The 24,333-nt window shown below is 56.9% G+C and overlaps 1 protein-coding gene across 3 annotated transcripts in view; it reads right to left on the bottom strand.

Annotated features, from left to right (window-relative positions):
• ADCYAP1R1 (ADCYAP receptor type I) overlaps nt 1-22,887 on the bottom strand; it is a 55,223-nt gene extending 32,336 nt beyond the window's left edge. Inside the window, exons 1-3 of one of the 3 annotated variants that reach the window (XM_067746660.1) lie at nt 22,264-22,887; nt 11,104-11,242; nt 9,490-9,595 (exon numbers count right to left, since the gene is read on the bottom strand). In XM_067746660.1, coding sequence (XP_067602761.1) covers nt 9,490-9,595; nt 11,104-11,154 — 157 coding nt within the window. In that variant the 5' untranslated portion in view covers nt 11,155-11,242; nt 22,264-22,887. The remainder of the gene's footprint in view (nt 1-9,489; nt 9,596-11,103; nt 11,243-22,263) is intronic. The other 2 variants (XM_067746659.1, XM_067746661.1) reach the window with 2 other exon arrangements.
• Nucleotides 22,888-24,333: the final 1,446 nt, after the last annotated feature.

Raw genomic sequence — 24,333 nt, 5'->3', positions numbered from 1 at the left:
CCTGTCTCAGCCCCAGCTAGAGCCCTGGAGTCACTCTTGCTTTGTCTCCTCCTCCTTCGTGCTCACAGCCGACCGGTCACCAAGTCCTGCTGGTGTGACGTCTGGATATTCGTGGAATCCATGCCCTGCTCTCCATCCTTGCACTCCCACCTAGCTCAGGGCTGACCACCTTTCACTGGGACCATGGTTACAGCCTCCCCAGTGGTCTCCTCACTCAACCGCACAGAGCTGTGACCGTGAGCTCTTCCAAAGGAAGATCGGGCTGGGTCACACAGCCGCCACCCCCAGTGAGCACCTTCCAGCGATCCTATCACCTCAGCTGTAACGTGGTTCCTAAGGCCTGGCCCTTGCTTCTCACTCTGGCGTGTGGGGTGTGGGTGAGGCCCTGGGATGAGCGCTCACCCAGGGAAAGGATGTGATGTGAGAGGAGCATGGAACCCCCCATTTTCCAGGTGGGCAGAAATGTAATCATGACGGGGGGGCAAAGGCAGAGAAGGGAGGCAGCAGTGTGGCGTGTCTGACGGCAGAGTACAGACTTTCAGAAAAGGGACCACATCCTGCTGAGCGGTCTATAGTAAGGGCTTTGGAGGGCTTCCCTGCCATGTAAGGGACAGCCAGCGCTTGTCCTAGCCCACAGGACTGCTAGGAGGACCAATGAGTTCATACATGTAAAGCTCGCAGAAGAACGGCGGGCTCACTCAACGCATGCTCGCCATTGTTATTACCATTGATTTCATTATTTCAATTAGGGGTCCCTGGGGATCATTCCCCTAAGAGAGATGAAACACAGCCCTAGCAGGTGAGAAGAAAGGCCAGTGGAGGGCCACTGACAGACACAGAGGAAGCCCGGGCAGGTGCTGGACAGGGATGGGGGCCCGGGGCGGGCCTCATGAGCTCACAGCCTCTCTGTTGGGGTCCATGACTGACTTTCAGGTCCTGTTTGGACCAGAAGGCACCCAAAGCTTCCAGGTGCAGAAAACCCTATCTCTCAGAACTCAGACCTGGCTACTTCAGAATTCACACCCAATCACATTAGCCTCTAGCATCCTGCTCCCAGAATGACTGAGTTTGGGAGACAGAAGCATCACAGAAAGCTCTGAGGACAACAAACCAAGATGACGAGGATGCTGGGGCCACATGAAGGGAGATGGGTCCCAGGTCTGTTACTGACGATTCCTATCCGCCCACCACAGCAGGGCTCCAACCTGCACGTGGCTGGTTATGACAACATATCCTTGAAAGAGACCTAACAGTACATCTTTGGCCGCCATGGCCCGTGTTGACCGTGGAATGGCCATGGAGCGTGGCCGTGTCTGGCCCATGCCCTGGGAACCCCAGTCAACAGATGTTCCCTAAATGTGGAACGTTAGGCCCTGGCACGGCCTAATGTGTTCCCCTGAGTTCTGTGAGCCATCATAGCAAAGTATGGAGCCTGAAGAGGAGGCTGTGGGAACTCTTTTTTTTTTTTTTGCGGTACGCGGGCCTCTCACTATTGTGGCCTCTCCCGTTGAGGAGCACAGGCTCCGGGTGCGCAGGCTCAGTGGCCACGGCTCACAGCCCCAGCCGCTCCGCGGCACGTGGGATCTTCCCGGACCAGGGCACGAACCCGTCTCCCCTGCGTTGGCAGGCGGGCTCTCAACCACTGCGCCACCAGGGAAGCCCAAGGGAACTCCTGATTTGTAGCCAAGACAGACTGAAGTGTGGGTAACCTGGGGCCCCACGACTTGCAATTGGCATCTGAAATGGGGGAGCAGTCTCCTGAAGCTGACCCTTAACCTGCTGGGTCTGTGCTAACTCCAGGTCATTAGTGTCAGGTTTGAATTAAATTGTAGGGACATCCAGTGGGTATCCGTAGAAAACCGGAGAACTGCTTGGTATGGAAAACCCACACATTTGGTGTCAGAAATGCTGTGAAACAGTTTTGCTTTATGGGACAATGTCCCCGACCCCAACGGGAGCTTTCAGCCATCCACACACCTCTCTGGCCTGCATCACTGGGGTCATAGGAGACGCAGGTCACCATCTCGGGGCTTTCCAGGATGCCCTGTGCACATTTCTCCCGTAGGTATCACCTCCTGGCCTGACCCACAGAGGAAGAGAGGTGGGGTCTGTCTCCTCTCCTGTTCTGGATGGGGTCTGCTCTGGCCTCAGGAGCTTTGGAGCTGAATCCTCCCAGGAACATTTTCCAGGGAGATGAGGATGGGATTTGGGCTCCTGAGAGTGCCTTGGGTTTTTCTAACTAAGGACAGAAACTCATTTTCCTTCCACGCCCACAACACACATCCAGTTTCTCTTTCCCCATCTGTTCCAGACTCCAGTCCCAACAAAGCTTAGTTCTGTTGAGGCTAGAAGATTTCAAGATGCCATTTCTCCCCCACTCTCCCTTCTCCTTTTACCTTTTCTGTGTCTTCTCTTTCCCCTTCCCTTCCCTCTTTTTCACTCATTTATTCAAGAAATATTAAGTGCCTATTACAAGTCAGACACTGGAGAGCAAAACTGGGGTGAATAAACCCCCCTGGTCTGTGCCCGCACAGGGCTTATAGCCTGTGGTCCTGGGAATGAGTTTGGATTTAATACCAAATGCTGAGAAGACCTTGGATGGTGTATTACTTTCCTGTTGCTGCTATAACAAAGCAAACTTGGTGGCTTAAAATGACACAATTTCTTATCTTACAGTTCTGGAGGTCAGAAGTCTCACTGGGCCAAAGTCAAGTTGTCAGCATTCCTTCTGGAGGCTCTAGAGGAGAATCTGTTTCCTTGTCTTTTCCAGATTCAGGAGGCCACCCACATCCCTTGACCTGCGGCCACTCTCTCCATCTTCCAAGCCAGTAGCATAGCATCCTCAAAGCTCTCTCCTCTGACCCTCCTGCTGCCTCCTGTCACCTATAAGGCCGCTTGTGACTACACTGGATCCACCTGGATAATCCAGGCGACTTGCTCCATCTTAACTTAATTACACCTGCCAAGTCCCTTTTGTCATGTAAGGCAACACACTCACAGGCTTTGGGGATTCGGACGTAGGCATTTTTTTTTTTTTTTTTTTTTGTGGTACGTGGGCCTCTCACTGTTGTGGCCTCTCCCGTTGCGGAGCACAGCCTCCGGATGCGCAGGCTCAGTGGCCATGGCTCACGGGCCCAGCCGCTCCGCAGCATGTGGGAGCTTCCCAGACCAGGGCACGAACCCGTGTTCCCTGCATCGGCAGGCAGACTCTCAACCACTGCGCCACCAGGGAAGCCCATGGACGTGGGCATCTTTGGTGGGGGCATTATTCTGCCTCCCACAGATGGGTCTGAAGACGCAGAGTCACATGATCTGATTCAGCTGTGTGGGAAGGTAATATATTTCAAGAGCAGGAAAGCAAACATGGAGACGTGTCTGTCAGGATATGGCAGCAGTCCAGAGGAGGGTGGTGGGGCTCGCTTAGGAGCCATGGCAGCCAAGGTAGAAAGCAGTTCTGCGTAGGAGAGTCTGGAGGCAGGACTGACAGGACTTGGTGACACACTGGCTGGACCCAGCCAGTGAGTGTGCCAGGGAGCGTTGGTGCTCATCCATCTCACGTGACTAAGTGCTCACCCATGGGAAGAAGGGGGAAGTGATGAACAGGTCTCAAAAACATCCCTCGCAGACTCCATACCCTTTCTCTCTCTCTCTCCCCTCTCTGCAGCATCCCTGGAGGCCGCATATCGAGGGTGGCAGTGTTGCGAGATGCAAGGAGCCTGGATCTCTGAAGGACCGGGCAGAGTCGAACTCCACCTCCCACCTCTGCTGACCACGCTGGCTGGTGACGTGTGCAAGCAGGAAATGTTATGGTGCTAAGTCTCTGAGATGTTAAGGTTCATCTGTTACCTCAGCACGGTCTAGGCTACCGTGACTGATGCACTAAACGGGAGAGAGGGGCCAAGGATGGCACCTGGGTTTGAGTGTCCAGATGGCTGGCTAGCTGAGCCACTCGCCACAGTGGGGAGGGCTGGATGAGAAGCAAATGGTGGGGGGAATCGGCAAGCTGGAACTCAAGAGTGTCATCTGGGGTATGTTTAGTTTGAGATGATGTGAAGAGCCAAGTGAAGCCAGATTTCAGATAGGCAGTTAGACAAGTTTCTGGCGTTCAGCGGGGAAGCTGGAACTGGAGGAAGAGAACGGGAAGTGGGCGGCACAGGGATGCTCTGTAGGGCCGTGGACCCGGGTGACATGTCCAGTGAGAGGGCGTAGATTTGAGAAGAAAAAAAGAGAAGAGACTAGGGCCTGGCCCCAAACGAAGAGATGCCACCACTCAGAAGAGGAGCCGGAAAAGAAGACTCAGGAGGGGTGGCCGGAAATACAAGGAAAACCAGAAGACGTTGGTGACACAGCAGCAGGAAAGCCTGCTTCAAGGAGGAGGTGGTCAAGTGCATCAGACACGGCTGCGGGGTCGAGAAAGTTCCTGTCCTCTTCTACCCTGTGCAGAGGAAATCAGAACCGGTCCTCTTCCCTGGGAGAACTCTCCACTCTGACACCCCAAGCCTTCCGATCTACCTGCCTTGGGCCCCAATTCCACACGAAGCCTGCCTGTGCCCTCCTGGCTCAGTCTGTCCCGCCGAAAGCCTCTATGGGACTTGATGGGAGGAATTCAGGCACCGGGGGATTCCCGCTCGGGGGGAGAATGCTGGGCACACTCTCCGGGGCTGCTCCCACTAAGATGCTGACACACAAAGCAGCCAAGGAGAGGCGGTGCCTTGTGACAGCAGGAGGGGAAAAGACCACTTGGGCAGGTTGAATGGAGAGAGAACGCAAGAGCCATTAGCCCCGACAGGAACAAAATAAGGAGCTAATCTCGGGTTGTCATGGTGATGATTCTGCCCAGTTCCACACAGTGTTCAAAACTCGTGAGACCAGGGGCGCCAAGGGGACTCAAACAAAGGCGCAGTCCTCTCTTTGAGAAGCTGCCTGAGGATGCCTGCGTATCGTTAGAACAAGCCCCTCATTTCGGCATGCGATTCACGGGTAAAAAATGATTCAATTTACTGAAATTTACTTTACAGCCAATGTTACTGATCCATAAAATGAAGAGCAGCTGTGAATTCCGTGCTGGGGGAGTGGAGGAAGGACTGAAGATGCAGCCCTCCCCTCTGGAAGTCAGCGGTTCTCAAAGTGCAGACCCCAGAGCGGAGCGCCACTGGGAGCGTGCCAGAGACCCAGACACTCAGGCCCCGGCAAATCCACTGAGTCAGAAACTGGGGCTGGGCCCCGTAATCTGGGTTTTCACAAGACTTCCAGGAGGTTCTGATACAGGCTTAAGTCTGAGAACTACGGACCAAAGAGAAACAGGTTTGGACAGAAACAGAACCCTTTGTCAGATCTGGGGAGCGAGTTCCACAGAGGGCGGGTCCCTACAGGCCCCACCCCCTCCCCACGCTGGGGGTCTGTTCGTTCTCAGAACAGCTGGGAGGCACAGACAAGAAGCTGGTCTTGCCCCGAGGATGGGGAGCCTGGGCCCAGCCTTGCAGTGGTTCCCCCGCCCTCCTCCAGGCCTCTCTTCCGGTGAGGGGGTGGAGCCGGGGGCTAGGGTACATACTCTGCACCCTGGACAGGCCTCAGAGGCTGGGTCAGAATAGCAATGAGCAGGCTTTCCTGTCTCTCCTCCAAGCCACTTCCCTCCTGCCCCTGCCAAGGCCACGTCAGGCCTCCCTCTTCCATCTTCTCCAGAGTATGGGGCGTGGGACCCCCAAGGAGGACCACACCTGACCAGCCCACTTAGATGCAGGGAAGGCCTCCAGACTGATGCAAGCCCGCAGTCCCACAAAGAGGACGTGCTGGCAGGACTCACCCTGGACAGGCAGGTTGGCCGGGCTGAGCCGAGAGAACAGAAGTGGCCAGCCCAGCAGGCAGTGCCTGTGCCCTGTGTGGGTCTGGGGACACTCCAGAGAGGAGGTGCAGGTTCCCACGCACAGGAGTCCTTTCTGCTTCTCTCTAGGCACAAGAGCACCGCAGCACAAGAGGGCCCTCCCTGGCTGGGACAGCAGACCTGGGTCCTGTCCCAGAGCTGGCTCTGGCCCTCGGTGTGACTTGGCCAGCGACGCCCAACTCTGGCCTCAGCCTCTCCGTGCGTCCCACGATACAGCCGGACTTGGTGCTGTCTCAAGGTCTGTTTAGCATTCAGGAGTTTGGAACGAGGGACGAAACCACTAAATATATCACCTCAACAACGGTCCCAATAAACATCTTTAAAACCCGCCAGGGACGCTGTGGGCAAAACCACCCAGTCAGAAAGCCTGCTTTCACTCTCCGCTATCTTACCTATATTTTCTACCCCCTTCAGCTGCCTGCTGAGTGCCGGTGCCCCTCCCTAGCATATCTCTGTGCCTCGGCTTCCATTCTGAAGGCCCCCGTATGCAATACGGTCCCACGTTCCCTTTGCGGTGAAGGTCCCAGGATCAGTGAGGGATATGGGTTTGAGGGGTTGCAGGTGTCATCCTGGGAACCCCTCACCATCCCCCCAACCACACGTACATGCCACAGACACACCTCCCCTCTAACAGATCAGTGTCTTCATTCCAACGCACTCACTTTATGGGATTTAAAAGATCATGGGGACACACAAGTAATATATAAATATCTACAAGCATTGCTGTGGATACACACTCACAGTCACTGGAACAAGCTGACAGACTTTCTTTTTCAAGTGTGTTTCCGGGACATCGGCTGACCTCTGGCCAGCGTTCTGTGCATGGTGTATGTGCTTGGGACAGAAGGGGCAGGGGAGGTGCAGAGAAGGGGTACAGCAGGAGGGCTGGCCTCTCTCATTTCACCCCAAGCACATACATTCACACCATAATGCTGATTCTCGCTTATAGTCAGATTGGACTCTTGGCTCCCAGCCAGGTTTGCCTGGACGCTGGGGGCTGCTCTCTGGCCCCAGTTGACATAAGCACCCTGGTAGAGGCTATTCTCTGGCCAACCCAGTGGCTCTCAACCTTGGATACACTTTAGAATCGTTGGGAGGCTTTTAACACGTACTCTCAACAAGTGCCCCCGTCTGAACGCCAATCACGCTGGTGTGGGGAGGGCCTGGCCGCCAGCATCTTTCAATTCTCCCAGAAGCTCGGCAGGCCACACCCCTGGCTTTGCCCTCACTCCGCCGGGGCCGGACACCTAAGATCCCAGCTCGTCATGTGAGTTGAATGAGTGCACGAGAGCATGAGGGGATAAGTGAGCGAATGAATGAGCCGGTGGATGGGTCCGTGAAATTCTTCCACAGGCTTGGGGTCCTTTGACCAGGTTCAGGTTTGGGGGTGACCTGACTTACAGGGCCCCCGAGGCAGGGCTACAAGAGGGAGGTCCAGGCAGGGTCCTGGGCAAAGCTGGAGGCACGGCAGCTCAGGGGATGCCACCACTGCCGTCCCCTCCGACCTCCAACTCCAGGGGCGGCAGACGTGCAACACACAGATACCTGCTCCCGGGCCCTCAGCCACACGTCCCTCTAGCCCATCCCCACCGACTCCAATTCAGGGTTCCAGACCTAGGCGGGGGCTCACTCCCTTCCCCCACCCGCCTCTTGCTGCTGTGGTTCCCGCAGCCCAGAACATCCATCCCTCAGCTCTCACCTGCCATTAAGTGCCTACTCCTCCCTAGGGCCTAACTCAGGGGTTCTTAGCCTAGTTTCTCGTCAGAATCGCCTGGGGAGCCTCTAAAAATCACAGTGACTCCAGTGGAGTGAGGCTCTGGCCTAACTGGTTTGGATTGTGTCCTGGGTACATTTTCCTCAAAGCTCCCTGGTGACTCTGACGTACAGCCAGGTCTGAGGACCAAGCACCTGATGTAAAGGCCACCTTCTCCATGAATCCTTCCCCACAGAGAATTCCTTTCATCGTCCTCTCCTGAGCATGCCTGGGGGTGGGAGCCCCTCCCGGCAGCACTGGTCTGCCCCTCTTGGGCTGGCATCCATCCTTCCATCTGCCTCACTCACGCTCACACCTCTGCCTGGATGCCCCTGGGGGGAAGGTGGCGGGGGGGAGGTCTTGTCCTCTCCCTGCCCGGGGCTCCACAGGTGCCTTTCACCTACATGCCTGCTGGCCCAGTCCCAGCCCCACATCCCACCTCGACCCACCCCTACGGAACGCTTCCTACTACTCGATCCCAAGTATACCTGAGACCTGCGAAGCAGGAACAATGGCCCCGGGTTGGGAGGGACGGCACCTGGGTTCCAGGCCCACCTGAGCCTGCCACTCCCCCTTCCTATGGTTCTAAAGTCACTGCCCTCCAGGCTCCACATTCCCATCCCCTAGACAAGAGGCCTGGACAGGATATTCTTTGAGTCTCCCGCAACCGTGCACCCACCTAGGCCCCCTGCCTCAGGTTCCCTGGCTGGTGAGGCCTCAGATCCACTCTTGGCCTCAGTGAGAGCTGAGCAACAGCTCACCTGGAGGGAAAGGACAGCATGGCTGGGAGTCGCTCCATTACCAGTTAATGCCTGCTGAGCTGACTGGCTGGGGAGCCCAGCCCAGCGGGACGATCACGTTTAACTGGGCTGCCGACTAATCCCGCATTTAAACAGATGGTGCTCAGAAGAGCTCCCTGTAAATGGGGAGGAGCGGGGGGAAAGTGGGTCCCTCCAGGGTGGGTGGAGAGCCCCACCCTCCAGTGACTGGCGAGGCCTCCAGCGATGCCCCCCTACCCCCAAACCCCCAACTTCCCACACAGACCCTCTCCCTGGCCCTGCTGGAGTCAGGAAGCCGAGGGTGCCCTTGCTCTACGGGCCTCAGCGTCCCATCTGCACAGCAGGGGAGTTAGGAGGAAAGGGGTTACACAGGACCACTGGTTCTCAGCCGGGGCCACACCACTCCCTTGGGACATCTAGAAAAGTGAGGCTTTTGGGACTGTCACTGAGATCAGGGGCAGTTAGGGGAATCTAATGGGACAGCTAAGGCCACTGCATGTCCTGCGGTGCGTGGTACCATCCAGCACAAGGAAGCAGCATCCGGCCCCCCACGCTGGTAGCAGCCCCAGGAGAATGGGAGCACCAGACATGCACAGGACTGGGGCTCCTGCTCCCTTGTTCTCTCCCTTCTGATGGAGTGAGCCGAGGAGATGGAAATGACCCCACACCTCATGCTCTGGGGAGACCAGGTGCTCTCTAGCTCGGCCACCAGCAACAGCTGTGTCCCTTCCACCACCAGGCCCAGGCGGCCTGCTAACGAGCTCTCCGACAGCCGCTGCTCAGCCCAGACACCAGCTCTAACCCAGCTCCCATGGGAGTGAAGGTGGCCACGTCCAGTCACCCGGAATAGCCCCTTCCAGAGGGAGGCATCCAGGGCAGGCCATCCCCAAGGAGGGCAACCCCAGTGTCACTGCCTAGAGCAGACCCAGGGCTCCATCACCCCAAGGGGCTTTCTGAAGGATCCAGGGACCTGTACCCTCCACTACTTTCTATAAGTTGGCCAGAGGCTGGGACATCACTTCTAAGGCTGGCCTGGATGTGCCAGGGATGGTGGCCCTCCCCGCCACCCTCCTCACCTGGGGAGGAGTCATTCAAGCCCATCAGCTCGTTGGCCCTCTGGATCTTCTCCAGGCACATGGCTTGTCCCTTCTTGAAGATGCAGTCAGAGTGCATGGCGGTAGCCTGCAGGAGGCACAGGGGATACATGGTGAGAAGGAACAGGGAGGTTCACCGACAAGCCCTGCTACCTAAGCCTCCGGGGCAGTGGGAGAAGGGGAGTGACAGAAGCAGGAAGACGACAGTGACAGAGAGATTTCAGAGCCAGCGGGGACCCTGCCTCCACTTCGTCACAGGCGCCATGAGGACTCTTCCCCTTCACCAACTCAGTGTGGGACCTGGGCAGATCCCACCCGCTTCCTGGGTCTCAGTTTCCATGTCTTATAATAACATTAGCAAGTACACACAGAGCACCGTACTAACTGAGTGCATTACTCTGTCATATGCACGCATATATATATCAAGAGTACTACAAAGCAGGCGCTATTTTTACCATTTCCCATTCCACAGATGGGAAACTTAAGCACAGAGACGTTACGAAACTTGCTCAGGGTCACACAGTGTAGTAGACTGTACAGCCAGGATTCAAACCCACGCAGTCCAGCTCCAGAGACCACGAGGCTACAAGTGCACTTTAGGGGAGCAAGCAGGAGGTGAGAAAGAGGAGGGGCTGAGAGAGCTCATCCTCTCTCTCCTCTGGGGGCCTGGGAGCTGCAGGTGAAGGACAGTGGCAGCATTCCGTGGGGCTTAGTAGCCACTCTCATCTACTCCTGCCCCATGTGACAAAGGAGGGAACTGAGGCTCAGAGAAGTTTAGAAACTCCTGCCCAAGGTCACACGGCTGGTTAGTGGCAGATACTGGATTTAAGTGTAGGACCAAGTAACTTCAAAGCCCATGGATGCTATCACGACAGCTGCATCCTAGTGTTGTCACTTCAACTCAAAAGCCAGGGCAGGGATGGTCCCATAAGGGGATGCTGGCGAGTGTGGAGGCAGGCACAAGGCACCCCAAGCTGCCAGAGCAGTGCTCAGGGATCCAGTCTAGCTCAGACCGTTCACAGATGTGCACGGAAAGGGATGAGCTGGGCTGTGGCTCACACGGTAAGGCAGGGCAGAGGCAGGACTGGCATCCAGGGCTCTGAAGACAGCTGCATCCATGCTGGTCAGAATTCCCAGGTTGAGGGGCAGGGGCCAATGTCTGGGAACCCTGCACCCCATCTCTCTCACTCAGAGACATGAGCAGAGAGCAGCCTTCTGAGCCCTAACCTGCCAGAGATCAGTGAGCTGGGGACCAGGATCACAAGTGCTTTCTGCAGCCTTGACGAGGGCCCCTGCATACGGTTGAGCAGGTTGTGTACTGTACAACTCTAAAGGCTGCCGCATATGTTACTATCATAATAGATTTGTAAATTATGTAACAATTTCTGGTCAAATCGGTACAGGGTCTTGAGGAAGGGGCACCCTTTTTAGTTCACCCAAAAGTGCCAGATGGTCCAGGGGGGTACTGGCAGTGATACCAGCCATGTGAATTGAGCTCGGCTGATAGCACACAAAAGACACAGGTTATTTGGGGTGGGAGCTCAGGTGAGCCTGGGGTTCTAGCTGGTCATGGAGGGGAGGGTCCTGGGCCCTTACCATAGGCAGCAGAAGGAGGGCAGCCAGGGAGGCCTGTATGACACTGGCCATGATGCTTCTCAGCCCAGAAGGAGGCTCAGGCCAGTGCTGCCCGCCTCTCACTCACAGCAGCTGCTGTTCAGCCCCAGGTATCTACAGGCTAGAAAGAAAGGAAAGGTATGAATCCTGCAGGTCCAGCGGCATAAGAGGGGCGGCGACAGCCCCCCACCCCTACCTGCAGCAAAGCCTCCAAGGGTAACCCCCCTCCATGCCTTTGTGCTGTTCTTTATTCTTCTATCCCACAAGCACCGGCCGAGGGCCTACTCACTACCAGGCACTGGTGGTACAGCAGGGAACACACTGGCTCGGGCGCCTACAAGAATGGTCTGAATGGCTTTCTCCTCTGCAGCAGGTGACTGTGTCCCCAGATCTCCCTCCACAGGAAGAGAGTTTTAGCTGGCACACGCGTGCCCACCTGGAGAGGACATTTCCAGGTGCCTCTTGCTCTCAGGTGCGGGCATATGATGAATTTCCCACCTATGGAAGGTGGGTGACAGTGACACGTACCACCTATGCGCCACCTGTCCCTAAGGCATCACGTGCTCACCCCTGCTGCTCTTTCCCCCTCCCCGATGCCAGACCCAGGCTGGACAGAGCCGCCAGGACAACACCAAGAGGCGGGGAGCGACACACCGAGAGGAGCCGGGATGACTGAGTGCACCCGCGGCGCTGAGCCACCCAGCCAGCCTGACGGCCCACCTAGCTACAGGCTGCTACGTGCCCTCCTCTCTAACTCACTCACTCATACAGGGCCGCTTTGTTCCAGCAGCCAAGCCCAGTCCCCAACAAACATAGCCTCCTTTCACCCTGCCGCAGCCCACTTGGCCTCCAGGATAAAGCCTTTACCAATGCAACAGACAAAAAGAGTGACTACTGAGAAGGATGTGCCTGGACCTCGAGGACCTTCCCCCCAGAGCTCCTGTGGCTCTGAGGCCCGAGTTGCTACTAAGGACCAGAAAGGGCACGGGCAGTCGAGTGAGGAGCCTGAGGGAGCCCCAGCACATGCCCAGAGGAAGAGTCCGGTCAGCTTCTAAAACTGATCATTAACACATATTCCCTGCAAGCCAGCAATTCTGCATCTGGGTGTCTATCCTAGAGAGAGATTTGTGCTTATACAGAAAGAAGCATATGAAAGGATATTCACTGCAACATCATTTAAAATAGCATCAACAGCAAAAAATGCGGCCGCCAACCATCCTTCGAGCAGGCACTGTTAACAGGCCCCTGCATAGCCATACAATGAAATACTATACAGTAATTAAAATGTTTTGTTACTATTATTATTAAAGAGATTGAGTAGGCCCATGTCAGGGCCACCACTAACCCACAGGTGGCTGGTTTAAGAGGCCCATGGGGGCTGCTTCCCAACCATGAGTCCTTACACACCCCCCATCAATGGGCAGAGCAGCCAGTACCCTGGGGCCCTTTGTGCCCCCAGTGGCTGCCTCCCACGCCTCCCTCCCTCTCTCCTTGCCTCAACAAGCTCCCCTTGGCCTCTCCAAGCTCAATCTGGTGACAAACGAGCACCCGAAAAGGAGACAGAAAACCAGCCGCAGGAAGGTTCAAGGAAAAGGGGGTCCGTTTCATCTACCCACTGTTCTGCCTTTTTGGCGCCCACTTGGAAATACTGAGGGAGGCTTTGGTATCCCCAGGAGATGCTCTGAGAAGCCCAGGGTAGCCGTGGGGATGCTGGCCCAGCCTCTCCCCCAGGGGTCAGGAAGGCCTGGGCAGGCTGGGGAAGCACTGGCCTCAGCACCCCTGGGCACCCCAAGCACAGGCTTCAGCCTCTGTACCCACTCCCAGGACCTTCCATACACCTGGTGGCCACAGGCTGCCTCTGGCATGATGTGACACCAGTGGTCCGCATAGGGGTCGGTCATCTCCACATCCCTGGGGAGGCCAAGGCCCTGTCTGCAGGGAGCTGGTGTTCCCTACCAACCCGGCTGGAAGAGAGGAAGGCCGGGCCCACAGCTTCTCAGCAGATGCTAAAGACTGAGGGCCTAGAGGAGCTACTAAGGCAGAAGGCCTCCGAGACCCGGATTGACTCTCCCGCACAGAGGACAAGGTCAAGCCAAGGCCTTTTGGGGTCTGGAGTCAAGGAGGCTTCCACCCAGGACAGTCCTGGGTACCCCCAGCACCTCCCTCGACACAGCCTGTGGCCTGGGCCTGGGTTCTGGCCTCAGCACTTGGCCACAGTCAAGACCTTTGCTTCTGCGGGTCTCAGCCTTCTTAGCCGAGAGGAAGGTGACTCACCACCTCAGCTCCCTCCTTGGCCTGCCTCACAGCCAGCCGGGCCCAGACAAAGCCAGAGGAGGGAAATGGATGCATGGTCTGTGTCTCTAAGTGGACACACGGTGCTCCTTCCTGGAGGCCGTCGCCCTTGTACTCCCAGCAACATGCCACCAGAAACACATCTCTTGGGAGAGACCTCTGCCCTGGGACATAAAGCAAGCTTCCTGGAGGAAGAGGCCTGGGAAGAGTGCTCAGGGCCCCCTGAGACGGCAACAGCACTACCCCCTTCCTTCAGGACTGGGTCCCCACAAATGAGACTCACGGCCTCCTCCCCCGAGCCCTGACCCGGGACGCAAGATGAGCTCTGACCTCTTAACACAGTCCTCAACATGGGCTGCTCAGCACAACCACTGAGGAGTGTTTAAAAATACCCCTGCCCATGGGGCTTCCCCGGTGGCGCAGTGGTTGAGAGTCCGCCTGCCGATGCAGGGGACGCGGGTTCGTGCCCCGGTCCGGGAAGATTCCACATGCCGCGGAGCGGCTGGGCCCGTGAGCCATGGCTGCTGAGCCTGCGCGTCCGGAGCCTGTACTCCACAACGGGAGAGGCCACAACAGTGAGAGGCCCGTGTAAAGCAAAAAAAAAAAATACCCCTGCCCAACTAAGTCAGAATGCCTGGGTATCAGTGTTGTTTAAGTTCTTCAGGTGATTCTCATGTATAGATAGGATTATAAAGCCTCCATTTTAACCTTAACTTATTAGAACCAAGAGAGCTGGCCTGGGAGAGCTAGTGGCTTGCCCAGCCGGGGATGCGCTGGAGGGCAAGCGGGTGGCAGCGGGCAAGCAGAGAAGGAGTTTGTGTTCTGAGGACTGGCGGTCTCTCTCTTTCTCTCTCTCTCTCTGACACACACACACACACACACACACACACACACGGAAACAGGTTTCAAAGAAGAGCATAAAGACACGTCAACTCCACAGAGAACGACATTTATCCCCAGGGCACGCACCTGAAGGCATCAATACAAACACCCATGTGTGGAATACACAAAGGTGGAGATTCCTTCAGGGACTGAGAGACAGCTCCACACGCCTTCACAGAAATGCAGAGGCACACTCAGAGCACAGCACAGAGGTGTGTGCAGAGGCATCACACAGCGATGTAGACCTTCACATATGTTTATCATACTATTGATGCATATAATCACACACACACTCATTCTGCAAAGGCATTCAGATGTTCAGCGGCAGTCAGATGTATCTGGATTCAGATGTGGCCGCAGGTACACACACACATGAGCATGCGCAGACACACACACACACACACACACACACACACACACACACACACACACACACACACACACACACACACACACGATGCCCAGACTTGCGGGCTGCTTATCCCTGCAGTGGATTAAAAACAAGCTGAAGCGATCAGAGGTCCCCGCCTAACCATCCCCCCGCTCCCTGCTTTGTCACCAGGCTGCTCAGACAACGCGGCGAACCAGGAGAGCGGCGTGCTCCCAGCCCAGCGCCGCAGGGTGTTGGGGCTGGGGTACTCTCAACACGAGGCCTCCTCTGGCACTAGACCCGGGTTCCTGATTCCCACTTTTGCCCCCTCTTGTTCACCTTCCCCAACTACAGTCCACCCTCTGCCCAACAGGACACAGATACTCGCTAGCCAAGAGATGGAAAGAGGGAAGCTGGGAGCTCCCAGGCCTTGACTTTCCCACTCCCGACCTCAGCTGGAAACCTCAGAGACGACCTCCTGCAGCCTCTCCAGGATGGTGACCTCAGCCCCCACCTCTTCTCCCCTGACCCCCGCCCCGAGGCCACTGGGCACAGCCCCTGAGGGACAATGCTCAGAGTTTACAGTCTGAGGCCACCTGTCCCAAACCTCATACTCCTCTGGACCACATGCCTGGCTCCTCTGTCCCAGGAAAGCACTTTGAGATGTGTCCCCTGGGTCAGCCATTCCCAGCCCTGTCCCCTGCACCCTGTTCCAGCTGCCTCTCTCCTCTGGACTCCCCCAAGCTGCCAGTGACCCTCCTAAGGGCCAGGCCTGGCCACTGCAGCCTGGGGTTGGACCCTCCCCTCCCTGAGGATGGATGCTGGGCTCTTTCAGCCCAGCCACACATGTGGCTCTGGATGACCTGGTCACTGATACTCCCAGGTGCTCTCTCTTGGGTCCAGGCTCTGCTGGGATAAACTGGCTTTTGCAACTAATCTGAGGACAATTAAACTACCTCCTGGCATGTAGTGTGGTGGACTCAGGAACCATTTTGCTAGGGTTTTAAGCTTAAAGACCTCAGGGAAGCCACTTAACTTTTCTGTGGCTCAATTCAATTATATGTGAAAATGGAATAACAGTAATGCCTACTTCATAGATGTTACTGGGAGGCATCAACCAATTGATATAAGTAAACTATGGAGAGCGGAGTATAGCCTGGCTCCCAATAAGGGCTACACGTGTGTTAACTATTATTATTATCTTACCACTTTGTGTTCAGGTTTTTTCACCTTCCTGCTGCCACCTCCACCACCATAAGCCCTCTGTCATATTCAAAATAGGAACATCAGGCCTGCTGCACTTTTATTTGCTGATGGCTAACATTTATTAACCACTCGGTACATGCCAGGCACTCTTCCAAACAATCAGTATGCATTAACTCATTTCACCTGCCCCAAACCCATGCAGTCGTTCCTAGCATTATCCTCATTCTATAGCTGAGGCGACTGAGGCACAGAAAGGCTAAGCAACTTCCCCAAGGACACACAGCAAGCATGTGGTAGAGCTGGGAAGTGAACCGAAGCAGCTTGGCTCCAAAGCTTGTGCACTCCATCCCTATGCTCCTGCCACTCTCTGTTATTGGTAAAAGGAAGACCAGCTCAGAGTCCATTGGTACCCTAGTAGTACCCTCTCACCTCCCTGGGGACTGGCCAGGCCCTCTGCTACCCTCTGCCCACACTTCTATATCTGAAGCACCCTCCTTAAGAAGAGTGAATTACAGACACAGCATTTCAGACCTGAAATGGACTTTAAAGGTCACCTCCCCTACAGTACAGAGTTTCCTGTGGGGAAACTGAGGCCAGAGGCGGGGGAGACACTTCCCAAGGTCACACAGGAGAGAGTCCCGGAGCCCTGCCTGGCGAGAACGCACGTGCCCCCCTTACAGACTTGGGAGGGCCTGCCCTCCTCAGGCCCCAGAAGCCCAGCGACTGGCCTGGGGCGGGAACAGAAAGAGCAGCTGTTTTCCTCCGGCGAGCCACTGCGCCAGGCACGCAGGAAGACGGCGTCATCAGTCAGCACACCGGAGCCAGCGGTGACTCACCGGGCTCTGACTTTCCGCGGGCAGTGGGAGGGGACTCGGAGACCCTGCAGCCACCCCCCACACTGCCCCACACCCTGCAGGACCCTTTCTGCAGCCCCCCAGCTGAGAGTGGTCCAGCTCCTGGGCTGGGGCGCTCAGCCCTCTCCAGCAGCCAGTCCAGGGCCCTCGGGGAAGCTGACGTCTCTCCACTGCACCCTTCCAGGCCAGCCGTGAGCAGCACAGGCTCCTTTGTCTCCTGGGAGCCCCCCACAGTGGGAGGGCAGCATCTCACTCCTCCTCTCCATGGGGCCACACAGCCCTGGGTCCCTCTTCTGCCCTCATGGAGCTGAGGCATCTCCTACTGGACTCCTCTGGCCGCTCCGCAGCCCTCTCCCTCGTGGGGCAGTGCCAAGCCTGGGCACCACACCAAAGATGACCCAGGGAAGGCGGACCCTACACCTCCCTCGCTCTACACGTGCTCCCTTTATTAACGAAACCTGAGCAGCACTCGCCTCCCACTTCCTCCTTGCCCTCCTAGTACAGAGGACCAGAGAGGGAAGCCTGAAAGATGAAGCACTGCCTCTCCAACTCACCCCTCAAAGGGAGAGAACTCAACTTCATTCTGGGAGACAAGAACCTCTTTCCTCCCCAATAAGGTCAGAGCTGATAAAGGTCAGTGTCCAATGCCGGAGTGAGGGGTGTTCTCGCAATCAATGGATTAATCATTAACGCTGACGTTCCTCTTTGATGTTCCAACGTTCCCCTTTCAAAGCCTGGTCCCCGGAGTCCTGGGCACAGCAGGTGACAGAAGCCAGGTCCCTGGAAGGCCTACGATGATTCCACCCAGGCCCTGCATTTTACACAGAGGGAACCCGGGCTCAGGGTAGGGAAAGGCTGGGCACACATGCACACGGGTAGTAATATCCCATTTCACAGGTGAGGGTTTGAGGCCCGAAGAGGCCCAGAGCCTTTCCCAAGGTCACGTTGCAAAGCCCTTCCACACTGGCTAGTTCAGGCACATCTCCTGTCCTGGAGGGGTCCTGGGAGTCCTCTGCCTGGGACAGCCCCCCAGGGCCTGAAAGAGGATGAGGGGAGAAGAATGGGAAGGAGGAAACAGAAGATACCAGAAAGGGGAAAGGAGGGACGGGAAGTGATGGAAGGCAGTGGGAGGTGCGTGGGGAGAGGGCGGGAGGGAGGGCACAGGAAGCAGGCTCTGGTTTGTGGAGAGTTTGCTTAGCACCTCCCAGGCGGGGGGTGAGGCTGGGGCAGGTGGGATGGCGAGCACTGCCACCTGCGCTGACCCCTGCTAGCCAGCAGTCCCTCCAGAGTAGCTGTGAGGCCCTGGAAGGGCGGGCCAGCTCTGACTGGCACAGGTAGAACACGCGGTGGGGACCCTCAACCCTGAGGAGTGCCGGGTGGACGGGTTTAGGAAGGTGAATGCGGGGTGTCGAGGGACCCAGCAAGATACCAGGAGTTGGGGGTGGACGAGAGGGTGGAAGACTGGTGCTAGTCTGCGGATGCCAGGGCCACTGCAGCCTAGCTCCACGGGAGAGGGCTGGGGGCACTGAGGAGTGTTACAGGGCAGTGACGTGCTAAGCTGCCCGTTTAGGGAGTATTCCTCAGAAGGCTGGTGAGCTGAGCGGAAGGAGCAAAGTGCAGGCAGAAAACCTATCCTGGATTCAGGGTAGAGGTGATGGGGGCCTGGGCAGGGAAGGGCAGCTGGAATGGAAAGTGGGGGACAGAATCCAGAGGCTTGGGCAAGTGGGAAAAGAAAGTCTCCCTGGCCCACCCCTCTGGGGAAATGGCAGGAAAGAAATGTCAGAAGGGGACAGACAGGAGAGATAGGAAGAAACCAAAGGCAGGACCCGATTCACCACACGACCTTAAATCAGACACTGGGACATCGGAAGTGCCCGCAAAGGAACTGTATGTTTAGTCTTTTGTCTCAGCCGCCCTTCTCTGATGCCCATTTTTCACGGGGGAAAGGTGACAGCTAAGGCAATGCCTGGAGCTGGGAAGAGAATGTCCAGATATTCCACAAGGCCAATCTAACCTCCTGCCACCACCTCCAGGAAGCCCACCCCAGCTGCACCCACCTCCACTGGCCTCACCCTCCTCTGAGAACTACCAGCCCTAGATGAGGAGCCCCTTACTCTTGCCTCGGCTATTTCAGGCCTCATCCTTCTCTTTGTGAGTTTGAAGCCTGTCTGGGAACAAGGGGCATGTCCAGGTTTCCCTGAAGTTTTCCTACTGGTGGAGATGGGCATGCCCCTGGCCAAAGAGGGTGAATGGGAATGGGGGCTCAGGACCTGTTTGGTGAGCTCAGCGACGCAATGTCCTTTCATTTTCAGGCATGGATGTTGTCTCCGGGTGTCCTTAGTACAGGAGATTTATCACATGAACACAGCAGAGGCCTGTCTAAGGTAGGATGCTGAGGCCAGGCATTACATAGATGGGCACCCTGAGCTCCAGGCAGGGTGAAGGGAAGGCCCCCCCTAGGGCAGCTTGGGCCCCCAGGACTAAGCCCCTCCCTTCTTCCACCTCTTAAACCACTTCTCTTTGCTAACCTACAGCCCAGGGGTTCACAAACCCTTCCAGCAGGTCAGATCCGGCCTATCACCTATTTTTGTGCAGCCAGTGAGCCAAAAATGTTTTTTAATCTTAAAATGGTCAGGAAAAAATTAAAAGGCTCATACTTCATGACACAGGAAAATTGTACGAAATTCAAATTTGTGTCCGTAAATAAAGATGATCAGAACATAGCCCTGCTCGTTTGCATAAGTATCATCTATGGCTGCTTCTACGTTATGACAGCAGGATGGAGCAGTTGCAACCTAGTGTACGGCCAGCAAAGCCTAAAATATTTACTATCTGGCCCGTTACAGAAAAAGCCTACCCACCCTCGTTCCACCCTCACGCAACAACACACACGCTTTCTCCACTCAGTGCAACGTGCATCTGGACGCTCATTAAGGAAGAATTTGTTATCTTCACTGGGCAGACGTCTGAGTCCCCAGGTGTGTCGAGATCTGTGTGAGAGGGTGTGTCCCCGTGTCCGTATGTATGTCGTGCTCTGCTGTTGTATGTTTGCCCCAGTTCTCTGGCAGGTGTCATGGGAAACCTGCATGCCGCCCCGGCAGTGTGTCACTCCCTCTCTGTGTGTCACTGTGGAGGTGGCTGTCACCATGTGCCTCTGACGGCATCCAGGGCTCAGTACAAACACGCCACAGCTGAAGAGTTTGCAGCCTGAATGTTGCCAGGCAGCTGGACCACTAGGCCCAGACCAGTCAGACCCTGGACTTGTAGATTCCTCCATTCAGAGGTGGCCAAGGCTTCCAGGGCCCCTGCCCCACCTGTCTGGGGCATGGGACCTCTGCTCACATACCTCCCCAGACAGGAAACCCACAGTCACCCCAAGTGTCGCCTCCACACTGGGTAGCTCTCAGGGAAGCAAGGCCTTCCTGGCACTGAGCTGAGCTCGTGCTCTGTGCTTGGCACACCTTGGTTCTGCCCTCTGGCAGACAGCACAAGGTGTCCTCTGCTTAACAGTGCCAGCCCTGGGTCAATGAAATCTTCACCCTTAAGAGGCCAGAGACCTGGGACACTGAACCTGAGGCCACATCCCCAGGAAGAAAGCCACCTTGTGGCCTTAGCTCTTGTCTTTCCTAGGCTCTTAGGTGCAGATACTGATCTCTAAACACCCATTTTGTGTTGTTTTGTTTATTCAACACAAATTGAGGAAGTGTCCCAAAGTAGGAGCACGGCAAAGAGGGGCGGCCGCGCGAGAAAGGGTGTGTTCCAAGCGTTTCTCCAATCGACGCCCTGCCGGCCTTAACCTTACACAAAACAGGACCTTAATGAAACTTTAGCCCGATTAGTTCTTAGAATGTAGGAAAGAGTCCTTCAAGAGGCTTCCCAGAGATAACCCCTCTCACCGCACGTAGCGGCAAACAGAATCATACGGTCTTGTCCCAGACACAGAATCATGGATGAACTACCCACCACAGGGGAGGGAAGGCACCGGGTTCGCCTCCCTGGTCACCCCACACACACTTGTTGATGAACTGTTTGGAAGATCTGGACAGGGCCTGCCCCAGTGTGTTGTATCTCTAATTCATATACTCGAATTTTGACTGGTGTCCAGACTGAAACCTCTACTTGCCCTCCCCAAAGTCAGTGGAGAAGAGGAGCCCCAGATTCATCTGAGGACTGGGGGTTCTGCCAACCCGACCTGCACCCAGCACCAACTCAGACTGGCCCCCTGAGAAAATCTGAGCGTTGCTGCCCCCCAACCAAGGCCCATACACAGTTGTGTATCCCCTTCAGAAGCCCACAGCCGCTCAGAGCCTCCAGCCTGACCTTCACAATGCTTGTCTGCCTCTGCCCAAGAGGGTCCCAAGGCAGGCTGCCCTCCACAGACTGTGTAGCCCCCTCCCATCCCCCAGCCGCCCCCAATGCAGCGCTGCTCACTAGAAGAGCCAAATGCTGTATATTTTCTTTTGGTGTGTGTGGGAAGGCGGGGGGAGCGGATAAGGGAGACATGCACCTGCACTAAAAGCATAGAAATCATCTGGAGAATTTAGCAGGGGTCCTCCATCCTTCCCCCAGCAGCTTTCAAAGGGGGTCTGAGCACGGGCCAGGGGTGAGCTTCCACTCCCAGCTCCACGTGAAATACAATCAGCTCCTGGCTGGGCTCTCCCCTGAGCGTCTAGCTCCATCCATTGGCACCCTGGCCCCTTCGGACCACCCGCCACCCAACCTGCAAAGGTCCTGCCTGCCCAGGATGTGGGCCCCAGCCTCCCGCAGCTGCAGCACAAGCCTGTGCCTTTAAGGCAGTGGGCAGGGGTCTCATCTCAGGCGAGCCCACTTCAGCCAGGGGAGGCCACTGCGTTTCTCCCACAGGCCCCCGTGGGGCGTTTCCTCGCGGGATCGCAGAAGCCCAGGCATCCGGACCCCGCCTCTCTGCGCCGCGGGAAACCGAGAGACGACGCTCTTCTGAACAATCCCGAAGGTGTCACTACAGGGGGACATTCTCCGCCGGCCCATACTCCACTCTGTACACAGCACGCCGCTTGCCCACCCCTCAAATCCCGTGAGGACTGCGGTACCCAGCCCCCTGGGGACCCTCCAGCTTCGCCTGGCCAAGTCCGTCTGCCCTGGGAGTAGAGAGACAGGTCCCTGTGGGTCCCTCCGGCCGCAGTGCCTTCCCTGCCCCTGGTCCTCCCTTCTGGCACGGAGAGGGGCGCGAGGTAGCTAGCCCACCCCACCCCCTGCGAGCTGCAAGGATCGGTCGCCCCCGAGCATGATCCCAGATATTGGGAGGGCGGGGGAGGGGGGCGAGAGGGAGGGTATCAGACAGTCGCGCAGGATGGGTGCAGCGGCGGGAGACGGCTTCATTTAGGTTTCGGGAGGTTGGCCCCGCTCTGGCCCTGGCCCGCTCTCCGTCGGTGAAGGACGCTGCTTGCGGAGACAGCCGAGCTGGAGGAGGGGCTCCGCGGTCCCCAAGGGGCGAAGGTTCTGGAGTCGGGGGAGGGCGGACAGGGCTTAGAGGGGCAGGGGCGGCGGGGCGGCCCTTACCTGCTCACAGCGGGGCCTCGCCGCGGGGCCGCGGGCTGCGGGTCGGCCCGGGGCAGACTCCGCGCCCCGAGCCGCCCGAGGACGGGGAGCGTGTGCGCTCAGCAGCGCACGCCGAGCCCGGGTCTCCGCGTCCGTGTGTCCGCCGGCTGCCGGTATCCGTGGGTCCCTGCGCGGCGGAGTGAGCTTGTGCGCACGCGGGAACCGCGCTCGCCTGGAGCCGCCGCTGCCGCCGTCAGTAGCCGCCTGGGGCCCGAGCGCGGCGCCCCCCGCCTGCCCTCGCCCGCCCTGCGCCGCGCGCCAGCCCAGCTGGGTCCGGGCTGCGGAGAGGCGCCGCCTCCACCGCGAAGCCAGGCCGGGGTCAGGAGGGAGGCGAGCGACCACCGCCTTCCCCCAGAGCACTTCGCAGGCTGGGGGTGGGGTACAGGCCAATGGGCGCCCGGGGGAGGGGTTAGGCCGGGGATGGGGTGGAGCGGGACCCCGCCCGCCGCACATGGGAGCAAGAGCTTCGGCTGGGAGACCTGGGGGCGAGGATGCGGAGGCAACAATTCCCCTCTGTAGTTCGGCTTCCGGGGCTCAGCGTCGGGCCTTACCCGGGGCTCACCGCCCTCCTTTCAACCCTCCCGAGATACCCAGAGCGAGAAACCCTCTGCCTTCTCCCTGCCACGTCCTCCTGATTTCCTGAGCCAGCTCCTCCTCCTCCAGGAAGCCTTCCTTACAGGGCAAGTCCCAGACTCCCCTTGGGATTTTCTTTGCCCACGCAGCCCTGGCCTGGGAAAGTCAGCTAGCTCCGGCATTCCTGCCTGGATGTCTTCAAATGTGATCCCCTAGAAAACGCCTCTATGGCCAGAAAAGGGAGGTGGGGGCCTTACCGGGGCGGCCTACAGCAACTTAAGATGACAGTGCTCTGGAGTCAGACTGCCTGGCTTCAGTCCCTGCTGTGCCAGGGCTAGCTCTGTGAGCTGGGGCAGGGGACTGGGCATCTCTGAACCTCAACTTCTTCCCTGTACGTGGGAATCATAGTACCTACCCCCCACCTCTTAACAACATCATTAAACAAGAATGGTACACACATCCCAAAGTAGGTTTTCACTGATTTTATTTCCTCACTAATTAATTAATTACTATGGCTACTGTTATTGTAGTACCACTCAGCCTCCTCCTAGTACAGATGGATAAGTTGAGGCTTATTGCGGGGAACTAAACAGGTCAAGACAATGTAGCCAGTTGGTCGTGGAGCCAAAGCCCGACAGAGAACAGTTACCCACTCCCACCAACCAGCTCATTGCTTCCACCTGCCCCTGCTCACGGTTTCTGGTCACTACCCCAGGTGTCAGCAACCCAAGTCTCCCTCCATAGCCCCATCCACAGTTCTGCAACCAGGCTCTGTCTTTCCTCATTCAAGTCATCGTTCAGCCTCCCTGTGGGCCTGAGTTTTGGGTGTGGCCACCTTGTTGAGGAAGCTTCAAGGAAGAGGAGGGAAGAGAAAGAGACTTAAGCCTTTCCTTGGGAATTCTAGTCCAACTGGGGAGGAGAGGACTGGAGCGTGAAGCAGGACTCCATAACGAAAACTTGAAGGAAGTATCTGGAATGATGCGAGGAGTTCCCTGGGCCCGCTCAGTGAGTTGATGATTTTTCTTTACTGCGCAGTGAACCCTGCCCCCCTCTGTATACCACACTGTTGGTCTTCACGGATCACATTTCTTTCAGTCCAGAAAAGCTTCCTGGAGGAGGAGAATGTTAGTTCTTCTCTGTATCAGTATAGGGTGAGACCCTTCTGGAAAGAAGAGGGCCTGGTGCCTTGCTAGAGTCAGACAGACAAGATGGACAGGACTTCCCTCTGGACCTGGGTACACCCCTTTCTAGATTGTTGCCATTACCCCTGGGAGCCTACTTTCATCTGTCTCCAGCCCGGGTATCTGAAGATCAAATAAGATGCTGTGTGTGGAAGTGCTCTGTAAACTGTGAAACATCGTGAGGGGGAAGGAGGGGCTGCGGCAATCTCTGAGTCAGGAGGGGAGCATGGAGCATGGGACGCTGGAGGCATGAAGTGTGAGGAAGGGTGGAAACCAG

This window comes from Pseudorca crassidens, chromosome 8 (genome assembly GCF_039906515.1).
Source record: "Pseudorca crassidens isolate mPseCra1 chromosome 8, mPseCra1.hap1, whole genome shotgun sequence".
In the NCBI taxonomy this organism is placed as follows: Eukaryota; Metazoa; Chordata; class Mammalia; order Artiodactyla; family Delphinidae; genus Pseudorca; species Pseudorca crassidens.
This window is presented reverse-complemented; position numbering and strand designations above follow the sequence as displayed.